The sequence below is a fragment of the Montipora foliosa genome, chromosome 3 (genome assembly GCF_036669935.1).
Source record: "Montipora foliosa isolate CH-2021 chromosome 3, ASM3666993v2, whole genome shotgun sequence".
NCBI lineage: Eukaryota > Metazoa > Cnidaria > Anthozoa > Scleractinia > Acroporidae > Montipora > Montipora foliosa.
In genome coordinates this window covers 14,740,226-14,760,181 of record NC_090871.1, presented here as the reverse complement: position 1 = coordinate 14,760,181, position 19,956 = coordinate 14,740,226, and the positions used below count along the sequence as shown (strand labels likewise).

The following is a 19,956-nucleotide window of genomic DNA, read 5'->3' as shown; positions in this document are numbered from 1 at the left end:
CTCCATGCCGGCAGTCGCCCGACATTTCATTTGCTCCCGCTGCTAAAACGGAACCATGTGAAAATGAGTTTTGTTTCCGATGAACTTGCGAATGTTTTAAAATCAGTCTATATGAAGGAGGAGAGTTTTAAGACCGAAGACGCTTATTCGATATCAAATTCAGAGAAAAACAATGGTGAAGTGTCGAAGGAGAAACGCTCCAGGAAACACAAGCACAAGAAACATTCGTCCAAATCAAAATCCCGGGACAAAAAGAAGCACAAACGACGAAAACACAAGTCTAGGTCACGATCAAGGTCAGCATCAGAGTCGAGGCCGAGATCTCAGTCAAGTGAAAGAGAAAACTCTTCCAAGCTATCTAAGAAACGCTCTGAATCACCGAAGTCAAGTTCCAAATCACCAGAAGAAAGTAAACACGATGATTTTATCTTAGAAAAGGAGAATACTCATGATGTGGAAGTCAAAAACGAGAAAAACAATGATGAAGAAAACAGACGGATTGAAAAGACAGGACAGGAGGTTGATAAGACAGCGTCCCAAACAGAAGCAAAAGGAACATATGACTCCAATTTCCAGGAGGTTGTTGACCTTAAAATTACTACGGTTGAAAATCAGGAGGCTGCAAGAGACACGGAAAGTAATGTGGATGCTAGTTTAGTGACTGTGAGTGATGGAAGAAATAAAGCCTCATGTGGAAAATTGTTTGGTGAGAGCAGAATTGATTTAGATAGAGAAAAGAATAGATCTCTGTCAAAAGAGAGAGTTGATTCTGAGAAGAGAAGTGGTTCGTGCTCCAAGGATAAATCTGGGTCAGAGGAGAATGCACCTAACTCAAAGAGAAAGAAAAGTACTTCTCGCTCGCGAAGTAGAACAACATCACCAGATGACAAGTCACCCAGAAGGACAAGAAAGAGACGGTCAAGGTCTCACTCCAGAGGCCGAGGAAAGAAGAGAAAATACAAGTCAAGATCTAGTTCTAAAGAATCATTTCATCGTAGAAAATCGAGATCAAGGTCACATTCAAGAATTAAATCATCTAAGAAAAGATCTAAGTCAAGGTCATGTTCCAGGGGACGAAATCACAAAAGACATGTTTCAAAATCCAGATCACGTTCTCATTCAGATAGTAAGTCAAGGTCTAGATCACCAAGATGGAAAAGATCATATTCTAGATCAAGAAGAAGGTCTCCTGTTTCTAGGAATTCTGGAAGGTTTTCACCTCATCGCTGGAAGAGAAGTGGTGACCGCTTTAGACAAAGGTCGAATTCGCGGTCTCAAAGGTCACGTTCAAGAAAAAGAAGCATTACGAGAAGACCAAGAGGTGGTAGGAGGTCTCGCTCAAGATCTAAGGGGAGAAGGTCACGTTCTCGATCTATATCGTGGGGTAGAAGACAAAGATCTAAGTCAAGATCTCGCTCGTACTCGAGAGGGAGAAGAAGGAAGTCCTCTTCTAGAGAGAGAAAACGGAGTAAGACAAAAAGTCGTTCCCGGTCCAAGTCAAAATCGAAAGAGAAAAATGGACAGGGTAATAGAACTTCCCAACCTACTGTTCTTAGTGTTACTACAGCATCAGCAAACAAGGTATCTAGTGATACTGACAAACCAGTTGCAGCTGATCTTTCATCACAACAGATGAAAGTGGCTCAGAGAGCTGGAGGAAAAACTATTGCAGAGCTGACTGCTTTTTGCAAGAAACTACAGGAGGAGAGAGAAGGAGATAACACTATCGTTAAAAGTGAAGAAGGTGACAAACCTGTAGAAGGAGAATCTCATCCAGTAGCTCATCATCCATTTTTGGTGAAAGAAAAGCCAGACATCACTATACCACCAGTTATATTTCCTGTAAGTACATACATGTATCTCGGGTCTTTACGAAAAGTTGAATTGCACCACTACATTTGGACTCTTTTCTGTTTTTTTAACCACTGCCTTAATCATACTTTAGAGTGTTCCAATGCAATAAATGTACTGTTGTAAAGACACTGTACTGGTAGATTTTGCAGTTTATGTCTTTTGTTCATTGGGAAGCCCAGTCAAAATGTTTTCGAGTAGTAGGCAAGCTGGCTAAAGTAATAGGCAGGAGAGGCCTTCGGACTCTGCTGCAAGGGCAGGAGCCCCTTGCATGCTAGGCAGGTCCGGGGGCATGCTCTCCCAGGAAATTTTGAAACTATTGGCTTCAAATGGTTGCATCTGGTGCATTTTAGGGTAAACTGAGCCCCTACTAGATAGCATTAAGATAACAGTAATGAAGAGTCACACAAGCCTTTCGATTTTCAAATTAAAGTTACATTCTGCCAGAAGCATTATTGGAAAAAAGGATAACTTTTGTTCAAGCAAGTACTTCTCAGCTGTGAAAGTGAGAAACTCACTTGCTGAAAGTTGACTCGTAATATATTATAGAGTCAATTAAACCGAAGGCTTCAGATCTTCAAATCATTTGAGCAATATATTATTTCAATGCAAAGCTATGGGTTTCTGGGGCTAAACACCTGATACTGTTCGAAAAATTTTGGAAATTTGCGGAGTCCCTCTGCCAACATGACGAGATCGTTTGGACGCCATCTTGTTTGTACCTGCAACAACCGTGGCCGCTGACCATCCGCTCGGCTCGCTTTCCCACGCCATTAGTACGCAATGTTCAAGACGTTCTTATAGAAGCGATTGTGTGCGGCTTGTGTGGCTCGGGTTTACGTGGTGTATTTTTTAGTTAAAAGTTGAACTGCAAGTTTTTAAGAGACCTTATAGCCTGAGAAACGATCAAGGCTTGCAGTATGCAGTCAAAACGTAGTGATTAGAGGGACAACATAGTAATAGACATGATAATGCTTTGTTAGTATAATTTGTACTTTATAGTTTACAATGATGAACAAAACCTCGAACCAACCTCATCCTGAATACAAGTCTGACAAAATTAATGTGAATTCGAAGTAATCGGCAGATATTGTGTCGTAGGCGGCCAAATAGCTGGCTGCCGGCACATTTTGACTGGGTTGATTGGGGGAAGCTACAATTTATTGTTATTTTTGATATTAATAAATTAATAAATGCCTGAAATGCTCCTGATGACAAAGTTGAATCACTATGCTGTACACATGTACATTGTTGGGTGATAACTACTATTTAAGTGGTGCTTTTTTGAAGTCTATTAACCCATTGAATCCTGAACCGCCCCCATTGCAAATGTAAAAATTATAATGTAATTGCTTTTGTTTATAGTGAAAGTGCACTTAGCTATTGAGCTAGTTCACAGGCACTCCACTTTTAATAATTTTAAAGAAACAATTCGAACTTAACAGAAACATGATTAAGAACCCCAACTGGCAGGAGGCAACCAGTTGTCCATTTACAAAGCGTGATAGAGTTGAATCCGGGACAACCAGAAACAAATCCAAACCAGAGGTTAGAGTGGGAATGGAATCTCATTGCGTCAACTGTGGGCAAACCCAATGCCCTAACCACTGGACCACTCTGCCTTCCATTGATGAGTAAAATCATCTAGCGTTAGACAGAGTTAAATGCATTAAGGAGGCTTGAAAGGGTTTCAACTCTGGTTAGATCGAATAACGCTACAACACTGTATCACGTAACAGCAATGTTATGGTACCATATGAAACACTGATTATTTCCAAACAAGATGTGATCATTATTGTGATGTAATAAGTTACCTTGGCAACAGGAAAGCCAAGCAAAAACACCCTATATTTTGGATTTAGTTGCTCATATTTCAAAAACGAACTCTGTGACCCCCTTTTTTATTGCTGAAAAGTGATTAAAAGGCCATGATAAAACTTTCAGCAAAGTTTAAAAAAATTCTGTCCAGATGATTCAGAGCTACCTTAAAAAAATCGCGAAATTAAGGTGGCTCTGAATCCACCTGACAGAATTTTTTAAAACTTTACAGAAAGTTTTATCATGCTCTTCTGGTTACATTTCAGAAATTAAAAATTGTGGTCACTGAGTTCCTTTTGGAGATATGAGCAACTAAATCCAAAATAAAGGGTGTTTTTACAGGGCTTGCCCATTGCCACGGTGACATATTACGTCACAATAACAACTTCATCTTGTTCAGCAATAATTTGTGTTTCATTTGGTACCACAATATTATCAATACATGATACAACGTCGTGGTGTCAATCCTTCTAAGAAGAGCATCACTTGGATGCGTTGAAACTGGTTCGAGCCTCCTTAATCCTGACCCCTGTATTCGATTTTCAGAAGATTTTTTCAATTTCTTATGTCAGTACTGTATATCCAAATTGTAAGCCCAATAAGCCAAATGCATAAATGGTGGCCGAAATTGTATTCTTTTGTTTATGTGCTATTTAGACTCACTAGTTAGCCTTGCTCTCAAGCAACATTTCTTTTGTATTTCAGGGATCGCGTTAACGCAGAAATCATGCATTTTTATGCAAATAAAATCCAAAAAATGCATCATCGAAATTTTAATGCGTGCCAGGACGCAAGGCACTGACTCAAATAACTCACACAACTTGCTTTGATTTGTCAGTATATTCTGTTGTTTGTAAAACTGTTGGAGCGATCTGTGATCATAATTGAAGTTCTAAGAAATGGGTTTTAAAACATCTAAAAAGGTTAAAACTAAATTTTCGACCGCCTTCTGCGGTCTTCTTCAGAGGAATCTACTCTGCAAGTCACTGAATGCAAATATATAGCAAAAGACGTCACTGTTCGTTGCTCCTGAGGGAGGAAACCAGTGATGCGTAAACCCTTGGAAAGGGTGCTCTTTCATTAACAGAGTTCTTGTCCAGGAATGAATGTAACGGCTCTAGAACAAGCCTTTGTCGGCCAGTCCTATGCATATGTGTCAATATTAATTCCAAGTTGGTTACTCTCTTTTTCTCATAATTTAAAACATATTTTTGTTCTTGCAGAGGGTCACCAAGATTTTGGGACCCCCAAAAAATGCTTGGGACCCCAATTTGGCCGAACATGCGGGTCCCAGGACCCAGATTGAAAAATCCTAGTGCCATCCCTGTATTTTGTCCATGCAAACAAGGCTAGTGAGTCTAATCAGCACATAAACAAAAGAATATTTTTTTGGCCAGCATTTAAGCATTCAGTCTATGAATGTTGCCTTAATGATCTGAACCAGTTGATTAAATGTTTATGCACTTTTATCTATTAATGATATTGATTCAATGTTGGTACTATTAAATGATTATTACACCCAATTGCAGGTCAGTATGAACAAACCCAGTCTTCCTACATTTGATCCAAGCAAACCCCTACCAGTCCAGTTTCCAGTCTCTTGTGGAAGCAAGCACCGGGAAAAAGAATCTGTTGATGATGGAGCAACAGTTGTGGCTGATGTACAGGGTTCTACAATTCAGACACAGCCAAAACAGGAAGTATTTGCTCCACCTCCCACTGAGGTGAATGAAAGGGATATTGTTACAGTAGTTAAAATGTATTTCAAGAGAATCAACATTAAAAAACCCCAATAATTTGGTTTGTTTATAGAGTTCATAGGATACAAACTGTTCCTTTTCACAATCACTTGCACCATTCTAACACAATAATTTTATTATTCGCCTTAGAGTCGATTAAAGGGGTTGAAATTTACCTTGTTCCTGCTTTATGGCTGAGTAAATGTTTGCCACTATTCACCTCCATTTTTAATTATTGAGACTTTCTTCCTCTTGTTGACTTCTTGTTTAGAAGTTTGACATTAGTGAGCTTGTAGCAAAAAGAATGGAGGCCCAGAGAAAGCTTCAGGCTCAGCCAAATGACATAGAGGCACTACTTACACTGCAGGAGATTCAAATGAAAATGCAGAACTGGTGTCAATCCAATGTCAAACCAGGGCAGTTTACTGGTGAGCTTGTCAAGAACCTTCTGCCAAAGGAACATTTACAAGGGGGTTTTCAAGCATGGGCGAAGAAGGTACATTTTTGTACTTTTATTTCAAATTGCTAATGCAGCTACAGGATGTTTCTTGTTTAGGATTTATTGTGAAAGAAAGATGTTTATGATTTGTTAAATTGGAGATTCTACCAAGGTCTTATCACAAAACTGTAGGGTTTGCTTCCTGCCTAAGCTACAACCTCCAGATTGGGCCAAGGCTGTTGACCAAAGGAAGGTCTACATACATTATATAGGTACATGTTCAAGCTGAGTTTTGATATCGCATGAACACGAGGTACAAAACGATTTCCTTGAAAGTTTTGCACTCTATCTTCAAGGAAGAAAGTGAGAAAACTAAATAACTTCCAATAATTAACAATAGTAGAGTTTTTTAAATGAAAGTTTGGTTTGAGGAGCAACTGGATCCATTCCTGGAGTGACACCTGGTTTAATTTTGGAGTGGACTTCCTTAATTAAGCATAATTTTGGGCAATTTCAAAAGGTATGTGATTCTCTGGTGGGTACTGTACAGCTGTAAAATTAATGGTAACTTAAGGCCAAATCAAAGCAAGACAGATGTCTTAAAAATTGTCTGAATAATTATCATGTGATGACAGTTTAAAAGCTATTACAGGGTTGGGAGAAGGTTGTGCATTGATCTGGAAGGTACATGTAGGGACAGCAGGGGGCTCAAGAAAGCAGTCTTACATACATGTACATTGTTGACCAGTATTAATTTTATTTCCATCCACAGTCCACGTACATGTAGTAGTATCTCAGGGCTCGAAATTGCGACCAATACAGTCGCATTTGCAACTGGATACTGTCCCTTTGCAACTTGTTTTTTCCTTCGCTCTTTCGAAACAAATAGGTTAGCCGAACTGCTAATGTACTTTTGCTAAAATAACAAAGAAATGACAAAATCATTTTGTTTCTCACCGGGAATTTTCTTTCAATCTGAAGATAGCGTAATTGTAGCGTAATTTAGCTGTGATGTTACGTGCACAGCTCCATTCCTTCGATCGTTTTCTTTTCACATGAGGCTTGCAGGCTCATATTTTTTTTGCTAAACCACTGACAACACAAAACAGCGCAATGATTTTACGACTAAAATTGTCGAAATTGTGACTAAATGTTCATATCTTGTCACCTTTTACGACAGGATATTTGCGTTAATTTCGAGCCCTGTATCTAATATTGCTTCTTTTTCATTCTTCCATCGTAGGACATGTTCCAGAACCTTGCACCAGTTAGTGGAGGAATTGGCATGAAGCTGCTGCAAAAGATGGGTTGGAAACCAGGCCAAGTGATTGGTAAGAGAGGGGAAGGTCACGCTGAACCCATCACTCTCACTGTCAAGATTGACAGGAAAGGGCTGAGTGCAGGAAAAGAAAAAGCTACCAAGAAGGGTGCACCTGCAGTGTTGGACCTACAAGGTACATACTTGTTTTATTAATGTTTTTATTTTATTTTGGCTAGTACGGCTCACAGCAAGTAAGTTGTGACAAAATTAATAATTTGAATGCTTCAAGAGTTAACATGTACCTCACACCTCTTACTTACAATCGTACCAAAGGGGTTGGTATGAATTTTTGTTTGCATTAAATTATATTTCATGGATAGTCTTAAAACTACCGCTAGTACTGGCTGTAACATGGTGGGTTCTTGACAACTTTCTCAGATGTTTTTGCTCCTTTTCATCAATTGTTGATGCCCAGTTTTACAAATTCATCATTGTGTAGTACCTTTTTAAGAACAATGTTATTATTGTTGTGCTGCACATTGCTTTTGGCCAACAGGGGGAAAGATGAAAAAACACAAAATAATTGTCCACCATATATTTTAGCCTATAAGTATTAAGGCATAGTATTTACTCAAAAGTGAGAAGTGCACTTATCTGTACAATTTACAAATGTAGGCAATTTAACCTGTAAAATATAGGGGGCTTTAATCACTCAATGAAAAACTATGTCTCCATTAATTAACCCTTTGACGTCCAAACCAGCCGAAGCCGGCCAGACTTAGTATTTTACTCTGTCTAACGCCGGACGATTTTACTCGTCAATGGGGAACCTCTGGGAGTCAGTGGGTTAAAGGGATCTCAATCCATGATCTCTGTGATGCTGGTGCAGTGCTCTTCCAACTGAGCTATGAAGCAGCTCAGGTGGGAACAGTTCAATAATTCATTGTACCGCTGTCCCTGTGAAATGACTTGTTGACTGAAATCAATGTATTATAATAATGTTATTATAACAGTTATACCTTATTGAAGCCACTTGAAGTTTTTGGGTGTCTATAAGAGATTTAGCAATTATTGAATGAGGCTGAGTAGGATATGAAGAATTCTGCAGGTCGAGGAGGGTGTTATCCACCAAGGCCGAAGGCCAAGGTGGATAACATCCTCCGAGATCTGCAGAATTCTTCATATTCTACGAAAGCCGAATTCAATAATTGCTTTAGTATTCATTCAAAATATTTTCCTCGCTCAAACTTCTAAACCTACTCGCAGCCATTTTTCTGCTCAACAAAAAAATTGGTGAACAGCAGCTGGTTATGGTGAATTATGCATGTGGTTTTAACCAATCAGAAACAAGGAAATATTTTGAATGAATAATGAAATAATTCATTGCTTCACTTGCCCAGATAAGTGCAAGGATCACTTCTCTCTTTTGGCTATAACCTACATGCACACTTCAAATACATGCATTTGCAGGTTAATGCACTCAGTGAGTGAGTGAATTGTCAGGATTTACCTGCACAAGTTTACTAACACTGAATGGGAAATTTCAATGGATACCCCACAAGGCTTTGCCATTTGTGGTATTGAAATTTTCGAGTTCATTGTTAGTGAACGAGTGCAGGTAAACCCGGATAAATCATGAGCAATGAGTGCGTTAACATTTGTTATTCAAATTGAATACACTGCAGGAAGAAACACGGCATTGAAACCAGGCAAAAACACCTCAACTAGCTTGAATGAAAAAAATTAAAATTCTCAACCTTCCCTTTCCAAACAGATATTCCCCAGGCAGTTGCTTTCTTGGTGTTTTTAGGAATTGCATCATCATAAGAGAATCAATTTCTGCATCTGACAAATCATCAAACTTTGAGTCAACCAAGGCCATGGTGTAATGACAGTGGTGTGCTGAATTTACACCACAGCTATTACACCACTATAATGATGTCAAGGAAGTTGTTTCGTCACAACCCAGTATCCCGTGGTACAAATCAGCCAATCAGAAAATCGGAATTCATGCAGTGTATGAAATTTGAATAATACATGTAAATACACTTATTTCATGCAGAGTACCGGTATACTGCTTAAAATAACTAGGCTGGAAGTTGTTGAAATCACAGCATGTATGAAAAAAAAAGAAACTGATCTCTGTACATTCCCTTTAAGTTATGTACTTCTTGGTATTCTGATTTTAATGTGATGCATAATTAGGAGTCTGTGCACAAGAGGCATTGGAATCTGAATTGCTTGGCTGTTTCATTTTTCGCTTGCAGTTGTGTGAATTTACAACAACTAAAGTAGCAGCAAAGCCCTTTGTTTCATAATGTTAATTAAAAATCAATATACTGTATGAAGTGAGCACTGAGTTTCACTTGCAGCTGCCAATCGACTGTCTGCTGAAGTTCCCAGCTTGCCTTTGATATACAGTAATGTGTACTTCTTTAAAGCTGGATTTTTGTTATACTGTACGTACATCATTCATTCCTCTAGACTTTTTGTTCTTAAACCTTTTTCTAATGCAAGTCACTCTTAACACAATAGCAACCCATCAGAGTAAAATGGCCCAGCTGTCTGTGCCATTCTACACTGATGGTTAAAAACGAATAAATTTTTCCCTTAGCAGTGAAGGACACAAGTCCTTTCATAGTGACGCCTGAACACAAGCAATTCAATTTGCAATGCCTCTTGATCCAATGTTGCTGAGAATTTTAGCACTGCAAGGAGATTGTTCCGTCAAACGGTTGCCATCGCAAGACTTGTTTATTGATGCAGGCAGGTAAATATAAATGGCTGTGTCTAGTGTCTGGATTTTTTCACTCTTTATTCCCAAGTGGATTCAGAACTACATGTACCCTGACTTACTATGAGTTCATTACAATATCTCCTTGGGTTTATGAGGTAAACATAAACTGACCTCGGCAAAGAGATTGAAATGATTTTTCAGGGTCATCCTTTCATCCTAAGAAAAAAATATTCTAAATTTGCTGGGACAATGGCTAATGCTTGATATTTAAGCTTTCTCTTGTGTCAGGATGGAGCTTATGCAATGGCTCTTGGGATTGGCCAAAGTGTGGACACCGATGATAATAATATTATTGATTAATGGCCATGCTTCCGCGTGTCTCATATAACTTAGGGCGCTTTCCATTTGACAGAACTGACCTGCCAGACTGGGCATTTGGAAGGACTAACTCTACAACGCCTTCAAATTAACACACTTCGAGGATGGTATACTCCTCCAGAAGAATGCGAGGGATCATCATTCAAGTGTTCCTTCAAATTGTTGCACTTTCTTTGCAAATTATTGGGTCTGGCCGGCCAGTTCTGACAAAAGGAAATCGCCCTTAAGTCGTAGAGCATCCGAAATAGTAATTGGAAGGTCGTAGGGTTCGACTCCTGCAAAGGAGGCACTCGGATTTTATCTGGGTTTCCCGGAGTCAATGTTCATCGAAAAATAGATCTGTTCATTACATATAATATACTTCAGAAACAACCTACCCCAAACCCTAAACGCAATTGAGCTGGGCACTGATCCAAAGAGGTTAGGAAGATCTTTATGGTATCTAAAACTCTTTCGTGTGATCAATCTATTACATGAACTCAGGTGATTCCCAGTTCTAATACTTCCCACCCAACCCACACAGCACCAACAAACAGTTTTATTAGAAACCTCCCCATGAGGTCACATCTTCATTTCCATCTTCATCTTCATGTCCCAGCACTCGGCAAAAGTTTCGCAGGTTCAAAACCCCAATCAGCCCAACACTCAGGGACTTAAAATTAACTTACAGAGGAGAAAGTGCTGCCTTTGTAATTTCATCTGCAAGTGGTTAGCTTTCAAGTTCTATATACCGTAGGCCCTTTCTCACAGTCTTCCCTGATAATCGACACTGTGGGACGTTAAAGAACCCACACACTGTTTGTGAAGAGTTGAGGGGGGGGGGGGGGGGGGGGGGGTGACACCGGTGTCTGTGGTCTACACTGTATCTCTCAGAGAATTGTAAACTGCTATGAGACTGTATGTGATATGCGCGGTGTATAAATCCATTACAATCACCGTCACGTGTCATGTTGAAGTTGTTTTTACATGTAAGTCGTGCCTGTTAAGCGAGGAAAAGGACAGAATTGTATTGGACAGAAATATCAGTTTTTGATCAGGGCCACGTTGCATGAATTAAGATCAATGCTCTCTTTATAGTTACGATTGTATTTACCTGGTTAAGCGCCCTCCCTAGCCTGCTGCAAACAACATGGTTCAGTAGTTCTGAATCCTACATCTTGGGAATAAAGTGTGAAAGATCCAGATTCAAGATTGCCAGAATGAAAGTTAAATATTCACCAATACAAAGAACTGACAGAGGAACCGTCAATATTACTTTGTTAGAACTTTGCCGTGCCATTAATTTTTTGCAAAAGGTGGTTTCTTTGATGAATAATGAATTAATTCACTTGTTACCCTTTACGAGTTCGAAAAGAGTTTCTCACAGTCATTGTTTGTTTATTATTTTTTTTGTAGCGCCAAACAATGAATATCGTCTTCGCTAAAATGACCAGGACAAATTGTTCGAAGCTTGGTTGACTCTAAACATGACAACCTATAGGCTTTGATATTACTTCACCAACAGACCATTCTACAGTTCTACATGTATGCTCAGTTACTAGGCCTTTGTAACAAACCTCATTACTTTTCTTATGTAAATCATGTTGTTTTAATGCTAACGAGTTTCTATTTACATAACAATAACTGGAAGGTTCGTATAAAAGCAAGGTCAATTCCAGCCGCGCTTTTATTCAAAGACCTGGTAACAGCCCAGGGCCCGGTTGTTCGAAAGCCGATTAACTTAATCCTGGATTAGCGTAAACTTTTGTTTCTTGTTTTCCACTTTTTGGTGAAAGTTCCTTTTGCTTAATTTTGTTTTTCAAGATTGACTTCCTCTAATGTAAAGTCTTGCCGAATATCAGCGTTAAACAGCATTTGGGAGCAGAGAAATAAACTCCCTGGTTAATTTTAAATCTGGGATTAGATTTAATCGGCTTTTGAACAATCGGGCCCAGAACTCTAAAATGGTTTATTGTCAGCGCTAACCGAGCTTCCAGCAACTCCGCCTTCGTGTTCTTGCCCAAGCAAGAGCCCAGTGTTCGTCTGATGCAAGATCACTTTAGAGTTGGTTATTTTACGCAGCTGTGTTCCCGGACACGTCGTCGGCTGGCGTTCTTGTGACTGCTAATTTGCATGTGAGGTTCACAGAAAGATCAGAAATTCCTGCTAAAATTTCTGGCAAGGGTTTTCTTTCAGAAGCCGAGTTGGCATCATGCGTTTGGAAAACCTTCCGTTTGTCTTTGCGATAACACTGTAAGCTTGTTGTCAACGTCCTAAAAATTGCGCAGATATTAGGCTCTTAGATTTAAAGAAGGATGTAGTATTAATCAAAGTTTTTTGCTTTGCTAAAAAAAAACCCCTATGATCTTGTAAGCGCCTTATTTTATGGTTTATGGTTTTGTTTTTCTTTGATACTGATACTCACTGATACAAGGCGTATGTGCATGAGGCTAGCTTCGTGGGTTTTTTTTCCCTTATCGTATTGGTGGATATTTTCTTTCCTTTCTACCCGACATTACGTCTTCCATAGGCAGTTATGGTAAGCATGCGCACAACGTTGAAATTCCAGCTGTCGCACAAAGATGTCTGAGCATAGGGGAGAATGTGTTTAAAGGGAACCTCCACTCTTGAAAATAAAGAGTGCCTAATTGTGAGAAATGCTCCGTCATAAATGATAATTTTTTCTGTGAGGAGAAAAAACTAATTTGAGCGGAAAAGATCTTATCAAACAGTATTTTGGTCTAGAACTTTCTAGAGCGCCGCCATTTTGTATTTGATGACGTGTCACGGTTGCCTCTGTCAAGTGACACTAAATTGTCTTTCGCAAAGTAGAGGCTTCCATGTTGCGTCAAAAATTATAAAATGGAGGCTCCCAAGGACTTTTGAAACTAAAAAACATGGGAAGTGTGTAAGCCAGTATTTCCAACTGAATCTACGGTAGCCTGATTTGATTAGGAGAGTAGAGCCGGGTAACCTCCCTTTGACTGAATCCCACAAGTAAAGGTCTGAAAACGAGTCACATGAAATCAAAACTTCTTTGATTTAAGAATGTATCTTCTCCTGGCTGTTACACAAACATTTGACCTGATGATTGTCGGAACGTGAAAATTAACGAGAGAGTTGCGAAATGCTCGACCAAAGAAATTTGAAAACTTTAGTTACGAAATACAAATTGGTGTCTTCGTCTCTAAAGAATATATCTTCGTGCAATGCATGAGTAAATCTCAACTATGGTTACTTATCGTCCATTGAATGTGGTGCGAAATTAGCGGGTCAAAACCTGAGTAGTTGAAATCTTCCTTTTGCGTCATCCTTAAAAGTTTTCTAATTGATGTTCTTTAATTTGTTTTGTAGGAAAGCACCCAGTGTCTGCATTGGCAGAATACTGCAGCAAGCGAAAGTGGCAGCTTCCTGACTACTCGTTGATCTTTGATCATGGCCCCGCTCACCATAAGCAGTTCCTTTTTAAAGTCTTAGTCAACGACACTGAGTATCAACCTGCTGTTGTTTGCGGCAACAAGAAGCAAGCCAAAGCCGAGGCAGCCATCTTTGCTCTAAAAGGTCTGGGGCTTATACCTGAAAATGCCGACATTTCTGCTTTGTAAATCATACTGTTGGTCACTTTTAGTGCGTGGGATTAAGTATGTGTCGAATTCAAGGCATGATATTTGGGTTCTGATTCGGTTATGATTTCTCAGTTCTAGTTTCTCACGTGCCTTAACTTGCGAAGTCGAAGTAATGCGTACGAATGTCGTTCCTCATGGCCAGTCTCGGCGCTTTACTGAGAGAGCTGGCTCTGGGGGAGAGAACAAATTAGGAATTTCGTAACCTGCGATCAGGCTCTATTTTAGTTTCGCGTGGTCTGTAATGTGGAGTTGGCGAAACGAAAAATACAGCCTGACCAAATTCCTCTTCGAAATTCCTTCCGCCCACTTTTTTTGATTGATTGACATGTCCTTCATCGGCCAATCAAATTTACTTCCATTACACCAATACACGCGTGGACGGCAGATTCACGGATTCACGCTACCGGTATTTTGTTTTGACCAGAGTTAATTACCGTGGGAGGAATATTATAAAGTTACGCAAACTTCCTTATGTCTTTCCTATCTTCATGTTTTTAAGTCTCCTATATTCAGTTGTAGGGCTTCCGAACTAGTCATCGGAAGGTTAAAGTTTCTACTCCTGCAAGGAGCATTCGGATTTTTTTCCGCGTATTCCGAGCCTTCATCGATTCCGTGTAACAAAGGTCATAATTCAACGTCTTTCGTGAAAAAGTCTTTGTCACTGACCTGTTGTTAATTGTTGTTAATTAGGAATTTTAAGTGTTGCATTTCCGTCTATCGACAAATCGCTCATCCAACCATCCAAATCCCCCTTACTTTAACCGATTGTCACAGTTATATTCTGTTTGTGTTGAAAGCAATTTGTATTAAATTTCCTAAACATACTATTGTGTGGGTGCTCCATCACTGACAGGTGTTTATATTCATCCTCAGCCCATTTTTTGATCGAACATCATAAATTAAGACGTGCTCATATCTTTTTGTCCTTACACAAAAGTAAAGCGCAAAGGTTTTGGTAAAACACTAGGCAACATTTTCGGAGAGCCGCAACAAGCCAGCAAAGCAAATACAATGTCGTTTTGCTTTCAAGTTATTTTTGGTGACCAGTTACTGTATTTTCGTTCGCCTATGATTAGTGTATGTAAGAGGTCTACATGCTGTCCAATTTGGAACTAATTGGATGAGAAAAATTCTGAGGACAGCCAAAATTGGACGAGGCCGTAGGCCGAGTCCAATTTGGCAGCCCGAGGAATTTTTTGAATCCGATTATTGAAAAATTGGAAAAGCATCTAGTCCTTTTACGTATTAATTATATTCCTAGTTAGTTGTAATTGGACATCGAGTAGTCAAGCTATTATCCTTAAAGAGAGGCAAACAAAAATATTGCGAGTAATTGTTATTTCCAAATTCATTCAACATTCGCGATAATAAGAGAAATGTTGAATGGTTGTTGACGAAAAGTGTAAAAACTCATTCAGCATCGATTCAACTTCCAGGTTCGATTCAACATCTTTCAACACGGTTGGAAGGGAGGGCAAACGGTTCAATAAAATCAAACGGAGAGAGCATTTTTTTGGAGCGGATAGCTTTGATTAAGGAGCCGAGTTATTACTCCAAATGCGTAAAAATGGTGTAGAAATCAGTTTTGCAGTTTAAAGTGTGTCTTACAATTTTTTTAGATGAAAATTATGGACATTCCTTATTCCGGTTTCGGTTCCAGTTCCGGTTCCGGTTCCGGTTCCGGTTCCAAACGGTCTTTGCCCGGGCCTCAACATGCATACTGTACAGTACGAAATGAACACACACACTCTCACTTTGAAGGTATTTTTATTGAGGAATTCGTTTCTTTCTTTGCAATTTACAGCTGAATGCAAATTTTACGGCTCAAAGCCGTCGCATATACTAATTAACAACTATTCACCTCAGTGTCGGTGGCTAGCGGTGGATTTTTACCGAGCCTAGAAGCGGCAAGGTAAACATCCAACGCTAGCCACCGACACTGAGGTGAATAGTTATTTTAGTATATACTAAAACAGTGAGATAATATACACCACAAAAAATTAATATGGATGTTTTCTTCACTTGTCACGGATGCTACTCGGGACGCCATTTTTTCCTGAGTTGCTCGGAGGTAAATAGCATAGGATATCCGGAGTTTGTAGAGCCAATCAGCGCGCGAGTTCAACGCTATCCACTGTTTTAATATACACTAATTCTTGTTAGTATATACTTAAACAGTGGATAGCGTTGAACGCACGCTCTGATTGGCTACTCAAACTCCGGGTATCCTTTGCTATTCACCTTCGAGCAATTAGCGCGGAATTTGCTGCCGAAATTGTTGTAATCTTTGCAGGAATAAATGAGTTAAAAATCATCTTTTTGTGCTATATTATCTCACTGTTTTAGTATATACTAAAACAACTATTCACCTCGGTGTCGGTTGTTAGTGGTGACTGACTTGTAATTATCTCCTTCCGCTACAGAGGTTTTGAATTAACTAAGCTAAGGTGGAAATTTCAAGCGCACAAAGTGAAGATCGGAAATTTCCTATTCGTCGCATAATCATTCATTAAAAAAGGAGCTAGTTTCACGCACGTCGTTCTTTCAATAGACAACAAAAAGCAAGGTGACACAGGCTAACTAGCACCGTGTTGGTGATAGCGTGCTTCACCCTGCTTTTTAGGTTTTTAAACTTTCAATAGACCTTTTTACAGTTGTAGCGTTGTAGGTTACCTGGCCTAAGAATGGAATTTAGGCTGCCAGTGACCCTTGCTTGCATGCTTTAATACGTGCAAACCTTTGTGCTTTTCTAATGCTAATGTACGCTAGTTAGAATTACAACAACACGATTTACATGATAAAGCAGTGAGGTCTGTATCAATAGGCAGTTTTCACGATGGCGTCATTTGACAACAACTACCACAATTCAGTTTGTTTTTCTTTTCATATTTAAATTTTGTATTCCCAGTGGGGTAAAAATAACAGCTCTGATTAACATGAGAAAAGCGAAACCTGAAGGATTCTGGTACTTGTAGTCAAATGGCGTGGTCGTGCAAATGTCCTATTGGCCGCAGCGGAAAATACCATTATACTCTTTGTTTGTCCACCCAAATTTCAAGTGAATATGCATTGTTTTTGCTTTCTCTTGGGAACATTGTAAGTCCCAAGAGAAACAGGAAACAATGCTTAGTCAAACTTTGGGTGGACAAACAAATAGTATTATGGTATTTTTCGCTTCGGCCAATACAAAATCACCGGCAATCTCACAGCCATTCATGGGCTAGGTCACTGACCAAACAATAAGTTAAAAAAAGAATAGCACCTGAATGATGAGATGTAGTTACACTCGAAATTGGAAGCGCAAGCGAAGACGACTTTCCCCTCCTCCTTTTGCTGTTTTTCGTTTACCCTGTACTTTCCGGGTGCATTTTGGGTGCAACAAGACTATCTGTATCTTCAAAAAGAAGACAATTTAGACTAAAAACCTTATTACTTTCATCATTGTCATCATATCGTTATTTACCTTCAGATTCAGTTTAGGGTAGCTTGGTGTAGCTAGTATATCCGAGCATTTACCCTACCAAACATGATACACAACACAATGAACACACCACACATCGGGAGCTCCATGCCCTACTCTTTGGGAATAGCGTGTGGGTTCTTTTGCGTCCCACAGATTTATAAACATCGAAGGGGCGTGAGACGGGGCTTACGGTTTATCGTCCTTATCTATCTCTGTTCTTATTTTGAGAACATGCTAAAAAGAACAGCTTTTCCGAACATAGGAAATGTAGAGTGTGTACAATAGTTGTCGAGAAGGTTTCATTGCCATATTTGAAATTTTGCTGGAAGGAATGATGTGCCGAAAAAGTAACAATGAAATTGATATACTATTTTTCTTATTTACTAGGTTTCAGCCAAGGAATTCGGAAAATTCGACTCATTAATTATACCCCAATTTCGTATATATGTGCAAATTCAGTCGTCAAGAAAGACATCTTGAGATCCCCGGAAGTTACTAATGCAAATCTCTTATTTCCGAGAGCCTCGAAATCCTGTTTATTGTTTCAAGTCTAATTTTAGTAACTTGAAATTGGTTAGTAATCGAGAAAAAACAAAATGTTATTTTCGAACATAAATATTACCATGCGGATCATTTACATTTTTGATTTGATGAGGACTGTTTCTTCCGCAAGGGTCATGTGTGGGCCAGTGATTCTCTGTGTTGCCATCAAAGTAGTAATAGGTGGTTGAGAAAGGACCAGTGCCGGTGGTGTGGAAGATGGGTCCATAGCCTTGCGATCGGGTAAATTGAGAGGGCGCTTGTGTTCCTCTGCATGTGTCTGTCACTTGTTTAATGATCTGACAGCTGACATTCCCATCCTGCCAATCAACCAAACTTCCAGTTCCCGGATGACACACCAACCAGTTGTTAATGTTGCTCTTGATCAGGACCTCCTTGCCAAGTTGTTTCCAGTAAGAAAAGTTTAAAGCGTTGTAGTCTCTTTCGCTGAGCGGCGGTGTTGTAGAGTTGGGAACATTAACTGCCGAGGTTATTGACCAGTTAGGTCTTGGGTTGATTGCGTTCGATGCAATCGTGAAACGATCGTACTCCGTGAACTTATAACTCCACACTAGAGTCCAGCCTCCACCATCCGTTTCCATGTCACAGTAAGCCTTGAACGCATTGTCTTGGGAACCACCGTCAGGATCAATCCAATAAATACCGGACGCAACAGGTGAAGATCGTAAGGCCTGGCACGAGGAGACTGCAGATGATTGAGTGGTTCCTATATACGTAAAGCGCATAAAAATATATTAAATCAAAATAAATAAACAAAGCGCATAATTTTAGTCGCGTCGTCGGGAAATAGCCGTGACTGTTGGTTTATTTTATATGTCTATTCAATTATTTTTTTCCCGCTATACCAAGAATACACAAATAAAAAGGAAACAAAAGAAAGAAACAGAAGAGCAAGGACGTCCAATCAAAGCTAAAAAGCTTGTAACCGATCAGATATCCTTTAAAACAAAACGTGTGTGTCTATTGGTAATAGCCGTATGGAATAACTAATGATTATAGCATCAGCATCGGGAGATGACGAAGGTGGCGCTTTTGATAAACTGCATTTCAACTCTTGAGCAAAACATGGATTTCGGGGAAACAATTAATCAAACCGCAGGTCATAGATTAAGTGCAACTATGATCAAAAAATCACTTTTTTCCTTCACCAGATTTTGAAAGAGTGTTTGTTTAACACCTGACTGGCAAAATTTTGAGCTTTGACTTTTATCCAAAGGCTGTTTACTTTGAGAGTAAGTTTTGGAGTTCGTGGTCCGCAATTACGTTCAAACCTGAGCAAAATTTATCAATGAAGCAGACAAAACTGCGTGAGTCAACCAGTCATTTTTTTTCTCGAAATCGTAATCAGCCGTGAGCTAGTCGATTTTGATGAAGGAGGAAAACCCTCGAGTCGAGAGTCAGATTGAGATCGACTGAGAATCAGTCAATGTACGATCGCAGAGGTGGGAAGCACGGATGACCACTACCGCACCAGTCTGACTCCCTATTGTTGGTTTTCTTTCACGTGATCAACAACCATGTTTTTCAACGAAAACAAAAGAAAACGTTTGCATAATAATAGAGTTAAATTCCCAGAGGATTTGGTCGGGGCTCCAACATGGCCGCCGTTTCTTTGTTTAGGGGCTCCAACATGGCGGTGCTGACGTCATGTGAAAACCGAGAATAAGGAGTGTGACACGGAGTATTTTCAGAAGGTCACCCATCCAGTTATTTTATTAAGTAGATACACAACGCGACGTCAAAAGAGGACGCGACGGCGCGCGGAATAGTCTGGACCCGACTTCCGGTTCACATGTTGACGTCCTCCGGCCAAGGTCGCGTCACGTTCACGACGGCATTTTCAGTGTTTTCACGTCGTCGACACAACACCAAGGCTTTCATTCAGTTTTAAGGACGTAAGGTAAGAAAATTTCGCTTTTCGTAAGAAAATTATCTTTTCACACATGTTTTATGTGTCATCGAAGTGCAACACCTACTTCTTGCATCTAAAAACTGACAAAAAGTGGCCCTTGAGAGAATTAGAAAAGAAGAAGCTACTCGCAAAATACGCGCCCAAATTCTGGAATTAAAAGCAAGTTGAACGTTGGCAAAGACGGCTGGTTTC

The 19,956-nt window shown here is 39.6% G+C and overlaps 2 protein-coding genes across 6 annotated transcripts in view; one reads left to right on the top strand and one right to left on the bottom strand.

The window, feature by feature from the left end:
* The first annotated feature begins 14 nt into the window (after positions 1-14).
* LOC137996864 (protein SON-like) lies at positions 15-14,646 on the top strand. Of its 4 annotated transcripts, none has more exons than XR_011122391.1 (6): positions 15-1,842; positions 5,199-5,393; positions 5,680-5,904; positions 7,091-7,301; positions 9,726-9,878; positions 13,557-13,693. XR_011122391.1 is itself a non-coding variant. In XM_068842485.1 (5 exons), the coding sequence occupies exons 1-5, from the start codon at positions 64-66 to the stop codon at positions 13,805-13,807; spliced, it is 2,661 nt and encodes an 886-aa protein (XP_068698586.1). In that variant the 5' UTR covers positions 15-63; the 3' UTR covers positions 13,808-14,646. The 4 variants fall into 4 exon arrangements, 1 of the variants encoding a protein (XP_068698586.1); XR_011122389.1 differs by having other exon boundaries at positions 9,723-9,878; XR_011122390.1 differs by having other exon boundaries at positions 9,723-9,874; positions 13,557-13,689.
* A 1,126-nt stretch (positions 14,647-15,772) lies between these two features.
* Positions 15,773-19,956, bottom strand: part of LOC137994515 (uncharacterized) — a 7,463-nt gene continuing 3,279 nt past the window's right edge. For both annotated transcript variants that reach the window (XM_068840100.1, XM_068840099.1), the window contains exon 4: positions 15,773-18,558. In XM_068840100.1, coding sequence (XP_068696201.1) covers positions 17,891-18,558 — 668 coding nt within the window. In that variant the 3' untranslated portion in view covers positions 15,773-17,890. The remainder of the gene's footprint in view (positions 18,559-19,956) is intronic.